The 6,000-nt window shown below is 56.5% G+C and overlaps 1 protein-coding gene across 1 annotated transcript in view; it reads right to left on the bottom strand.

The window, feature by feature from the left end:
* Nucleotides 1–5,374, bottom strand: part of LLGL1 (LLGL scribble cell polarity complex component 1) — a 72,727-nt gene extending 67,353 nt beyond the window's left edge. Inside the window, exon 1 of the mRNA XM_073361811.2 lies at nt 5,142–5,374. Coding sequence (XP_073217912.1) covers nt 5,142–5,222 — 81 coding nt within the window. The 5' untranslated portion in view covers nt 5,223–5,374. The remainder of the gene's footprint in view (nt 1–5,141) is intronic.
* Nucleotides 5,375–6,000: the final 626 nt, after the last annotated feature.

Here is a 6,000-nt window from a genome sequence, read left to right on the forward strand (position 1 = left end):
CACCCCAAACCCCGCTTTGCCTCCAGTATTGATAATGGTGTTAAATATATAAACAAGTGTTTTTAATTTATACGGGGGCGGGGGGTTGCAGTCAGAGGCTTGCTGTGTGAAAGGGGTCACCAGTACAAAACTTTGAGGACCACTGGCTTAGAGCATCCTCACAGCAGCGCACCTACACCACTGTATCTTTGTAGCCCTTATTCAAACTGAACAAAGGTCTCCGTGCCCTGCGGTTTCCACAGAGAAAGCCGCATTGGGCCTCCCAACTAGACATGAGCAAGTTGATTTTTCAGTCGGGTGGCAGAATCGAACAAAGTTTTCCTTTGGGTCAAACCCAGCCTGGAACGTTTGGGTTTTTCAGCAACCAAACATTGTTTGGGTTGAGCGAAATGTTTTGTTTGACCCAAAAAAGCCACCACATCTACCCTTAAAAAAAATTAAACCAATCTACTTCCATTTCTACATACCAGTGTTTCAGAGTGAAAAGTTAAACGCTTGGCTGGCAAAGTATCAAAATGAACTGTTGTGATTTTCTTTTTTTTAATTCAGCCAAAACTATTCAAATTCACAAATAGTTTCAGTTGCCTGGAGCGTTTGGGGGCAAATAAGCTATTTGACTGAAAAGTTTCACCCGACTATTTCCAACCCTTTAAAGCTGCAAGAAGAACAAGAAGAGCAAGAGTGCCCATGCCTAGTTTGCATTTAGCAATAACCCTAATCCAGGCACCCGAGGTCAGCAACACCAATGCGGCTCCGAAGCACAGCGCCTGGGTTTGCTCCAACTGAGCCAATTGGCATTTGCCTCAATTACAAGTGAGAGTAACCCTCACGTAGCTCTTCCAGCACAGCCCTGTTCACGTCCTTGCCTGCACTTCGGGGTCAGCACTGGTGCAGCTGTTCCATGGGCAAAGTTGGAATTATTCCCATCTGCAGCCTTACCATGAATACAAAGGTTCTGTAAACACAAACTGATGTCAGGGCTGCAGGATGGGATGATATAAACTCACTGATTGTCCAAGCGGTTTAGGATGGGTGCCCGAGCTCGGCCTCAGAGTCATCTGGATTCCTTTACAGATGTCTGCAAGCATTGATGAGTCCAGGCCTCTCTCTCTAATGCTCTGGGCCCAGCCCCGAGAGAAACTTGCCACCGCTGACAGCCCTTCTTCCCTTTTTAAGCCCAGCACTTGCAAGGAGCCTCAGGAAGGAGACAGCCTCAGTGAGGGACAGACCTGGAGGTTGTAACTCTCAGCCAGGATTTTGCAGCCCTTAATCCAGTGACATCCAGTTCAAAACCCTAACCATGAAGTGACCTCCTAGGGTTTGTAGCTTAACCTGCTTGGGGAGGGGACTAATGGGGCTCCATGTACAGGCAATGCAGACATCTGTATCCGCAAGGACTGGTCAAAGTTCAGGACATCACAGACCATCGTGTGAGTAATTCAGATCCCAATCCTGCAAGGTACAGAGCCCTTGCCTGCTCTTCAGTGGGGATGGAGAGACCATCCCACCCCACGGGATCAGGCTCTCAACGTGAAGGCAGTTAGCATACCAAGAGACCAACTGCACTGGCCACATGGCTTCTTGTGCACTGCTCTGCCCTGCATTTGACCCACAGCTCTGCCCCTGACCTACAGCATTTCCTGGCTTCTGTAGCAGAAGCTACCCTTTAGGGAGGTCGCTGTGCGCCGGCGACAGGTATCCAGGCCAAACTGGTTTACAGCAGCAGCCAGAACTGTCCCCAGGTCTGCAGAGACAGAGAGGCTGGGCTGACCCATTTCTGACATGGACAGTGCAGCGTCTAAAGCAACTGGTTAGTATTCCATCCCTGACCACGGTGATCTGGCAGAGACCCTGGCAGATCTAATCCAATCCCTTGCAAATACAACAGCTAGCATAATCAGTGCACGAGAGATGGCCATTGTGCATCTGTTTATGAAATGTGAATCTATACCATCTCCGTGAGCCGCCTGCTGGCATTGGAATTCTATAGCTAGCTCCGGGCAAGCAGCCCATTAAGCCTTCCTATACTAACAGGAATGGATAAAACCAATATCTGCTTACAGCTGTCAGCATGCAGCACCACAAGAGGAGTCCCTATCAGTTCAGACCACGCTCAGCTTCATACTCGCGCTCCCCGTGCTGAACGCCTGCCAGTTATCATGCTGGCCACGCCCTCCCCAGATCAACCAAGCTGGCCATGCTCCTGGCCATTTAGAGACACCCCCACATTCCGGAGCATCACGCAGAGTGGAGCTTCCCCTCTTTCCTGAGCTGCTGTTTACTGCGACTCCCTCCAGATCCTTCATTCAAGGCAGGTGGAAACCCACCGGCAAGTCAATGGGCGTCCAGTATTTTGCTCCTCTGGGGGCAGACCCGAATCTTTCGGGGCTTTGTCCCCAGCCCCACTGGGGAGACCCACATATTAAGGAGGGAGCTTTAGCAAACAGCGGAACAGCCAGCAAATTGGCTACAGGACTCAAGTGCTAGTAACATTCCCAAGTCCAAAACACACAGCTAGCTGGTTTGGGAGACCTCTGCATCACTACACCCCTTTGAATCCCGGTCTCCAGTTAGACCTATGGCTGTTCTTGAGCCACCTCTCCAAAGCCGCCTAAATTCACATGGAGCACTAGTGTGCTAAGCCACTAGTACAACCCCACAGCCTGACATGGGACGTGTGGGGCCACCAAGCACAGAGCGGGTGGCCTGGCCATTTAGGCAGCCAAGCCTCATGGTCTGTGGGTCCCCAGAGCTTGCTTTCTCACATCCCCTATTTCATTAGGCAAGTTACGGCTTCACTTTGGGAACAGATTAACACACCACAAGAGAAGATGGTCAAAACCCCCACAACCCTACAGGACGAGCCCCAGGACAGGGGTGTTTGATCCCCATTTCAGCCCCACTATGAGCTTTTCAAGGAAAAATCTTCACCACTAAGGTCCAGATCTACTTCCATTATGGGGCAACTGAGAGTCCTGCGAAACATACAGACAACATGCAAGAGCTCTGAGGCCCATGGGAGGTGGACAGAGCTCCGGACCGGGATTCGGGTCCTGGGTTCTATTCCCCAACTCAGCCACTGACCTGCTGTGTGCCAGTGGGCAAGTCATCCCCTTTCCGCTGGCTTCCCCTTTCCACTCACCCTGCAAGCTCTCTGGGGCCGGGATTGCACACTGGGGCCCCGCTCTCTACTTCACTATTACTGCAATCCATGAGACACCGAAAGACAAGCACTAGAGAACAGAGCAAGGCTGGGAAGAGAAGGCCAGGCAAAGTCATCGGGTCAGAGCTGCCAGGTGTGACCTACAACTCCAGGGCAGCCTAGCAGCAGGCATTCTTCCTTCTTTCCACTGAATGCATCCTATGAAGTGAGCTGTAGCTCACAAAAGCTTATGCTCAAATAAATGTGTTAGTCTCTAAGGGGCCACAAGTCCTCCTATTCTTCCTTCAACTATCCCACAGCCTGTCAAGCCACGAGCACGGATGTTTGCACAAAGCAAGTAGGGCTCCTTCGGCAGGATCATGCCGCGTTCGCTTCCAAGCTAAACAAGCGAGAAAGTGTAACTGACCTCCCTTCCTTTAGTGTGCAAGTGACAGGACGGAAAAAGCATCAACCTTTGATGCTCTTGTTCGGGATGGACTCCCAAGCGAGCGGGGAGATTTTATTTATCTCCATTAAAAAAACCCCAGAACACGCAGCTGTGCCGAGGCGGTGCCGATCGGAAGTGCAGGTGTGTGCAGCACCAGGGCAGGGATCACACTCCACTTCCCAGATCGGGGAGCTTGAGGAGCCCCTAAAGCGACCCAGTGAGAGATGCAAAAGCGGAAGTGCAGCCACATTTACAGCATTTCTACAGAGGCGGCTTCTGCCTGCCTCGTAAAATGTGTTTGTGGCCAGGAGACCAAGGACCGCGGAGTCCTGTTTGGCCGTAAAGGAAGGAACAAAATGTCAGTAATTTTCAGGGAGAGTACACGGAGCACCGCCTGCTCCTGGGATCCCTGGTCTTCTTCTGTATCACCCCCCCCCCCCCCCCGTCACTTACCAGGTTAATTTAAAGATCCCAGCGGGCTTATTAAGCCTGCACAATAAAGAGACAAAAGTCCAGGATGAAACGGGCTATAAATCAAAGGGACACAGCTCTCCCCCTTCAAAGGGGAAGCGAGCACACAGCTCAGAGGGAATTCGGCATTTTTAAAGCCCCCTTTGCCGAGATGCAATGAGAACTCGCCGCAGAGCTTCGCCGCCAAAAGCCCTGCCACTTGGCAGCCTCTGCCCCAGAGGGAAGCTCAGGGGCTGATTTCCATTTCAGCTCCATCTCCTCCCCTGCAAAAAGCCCCTGAGCCGGTTTCCAGACCACGTCCGAGGGCAGGAGTAACTGAAAACTAACTGTTTCGAGCCCGAGCCCTCCCCGCCCCAGGCTCGCCTGTTTCGCTGGCAAAACTGGCCCCGTAAATCTGCTGGAGGCCGAGCGCGCCTCGGGCGCCCCGCACCCCCCTATTGTTCCGCGCCAGCGTGCAGGGCACATGCAGAGACTGACGCCTGCAAGGGGAGGTGGGGGGGGGGCGGGTGGCCCGCGGAAGAGGTGGACAAGTGGGGGGGGGGGCTCGGCTTTGGTCACCAACGCGGTACCGCCCCGCACCCGAAATTCAACGGTGCACACAGGCAAACGGGGGCAAGTCGCGCCCCCGGGCCAGCCTCAAGCAGCCGAGCTCAGCCCCGCAGCGCTGCGAGAAAAACACTCTTGCAACCAACTCCAGCCCCCCCCCACCCCCCACCCGGGGCCCGCAGGCAAAGGGGAGGGGGAGAGAAGCGATGACAGACGCCCCGAGGGGGGGGGAAGCAAACGCAGCCCCCCAGCGGAGCCCGGCTCAGCCCGGGGAGAGGGCGCGGGAGCGCAGGGCAAGCAGCCCCCGGCCCCGGCATGCGCTGGGCTCCCAGCCAGCCCGACCCCCCTGCAGCCCCCGAGCCACGGCTCAGCGCCCCCCCCACCCCCCGAGCGCCCCCCAACAAGGCGGGGATGGAGGCGCGGGGGGGGGCTGCTGGCTGAGGCCCCGCACGGCGGCTCAGGGCACCCCCGGGAAGGGCCGGGCGGTGGGGAGAGGGGGGGGGGGGTCCTGCCCCACGCCGCCCCCCCGCCCACCTTGTTGAAGGCGAAGAGATCCAGCTTGAGCTTCTCCCGCTGGGGGTCGTGCCCCTGCCTCCGGAACCGAAACTTCATCATGGTGCCGGGCTGGGCGCTCGCCGCCGGGCTCCCCGCAACGCCAGCCAGGCAGCGGGCTCGCCTGCCCCATGCACCCGGCCGGCCCCGCGCCGCCAGCCCGCAGCCTGGACGCGGCGGGGCTGCGGGGAAGGGGCCGTTCGGGAGGAGGCGGGGGTGGGGAGGGGGGGGTGAGCGACGCCCGGCCGAGCCAATCAGCGACCCCGGTGGGAAGCGAACCAGACAATGGGGGAGAGGCGAAGGCCAGCGGCTCGCGAGTCCGGCCTCTGCTGGGAGCATGCGCCGGGGCGCGGGGGTGCCTGGGAGATGTAGTTTTCTCTCCCGCACCCGCCCCAGGTCTGCCAAGTCTTTGGAGTCCCAGCCGGGGCGGGGCGGGGCCCGATCCTGAGGGGGGCGGCTGGGCACTCCTGCCCTCTGAGTCCTCAGTGAGTTCTCAGCCCTGTCTGAGCCAGTGCCCGGAGAAGAGGTTTGGCAGCCGGACAGTAAAGAAGGTGGATTCTGATCCCCGCCCCGCACACCCACGCTGCCCAAAGGAAAGGAGTATTTGTGGCACCTTAGAGACTAACCAATTTATTTGAGCATGAGCTTTCGTGAGCTACCGCTGATGACCCAGATGTTCAGGGACCCACGCGCTCATTGCTCCTAAACCTCTGCTTGCCCAAAGAGTGCGGGGAAAATAAAAGCACTTCAGGGGTGGAGAAAAGGAGCCGGGAAGTGGTATTTACCCCTTCACATAACACAACCCGCAGGGGTCTCCCAATGAAATGAGTAGGCAGCAGGT

This window comes from Lepidochelys kempii, chromosome 10 (assembly GCF_965140285.1).
Source record: "Lepidochelys kempii isolate rLepKem1 chromosome 10, rLepKem1.hap1, whole genome shotgun sequence".
NCBI lineage: Eukaryota > Metazoa > Chordata > Testudines > Cheloniidae > Lepidochelys > Lepidochelys kempii.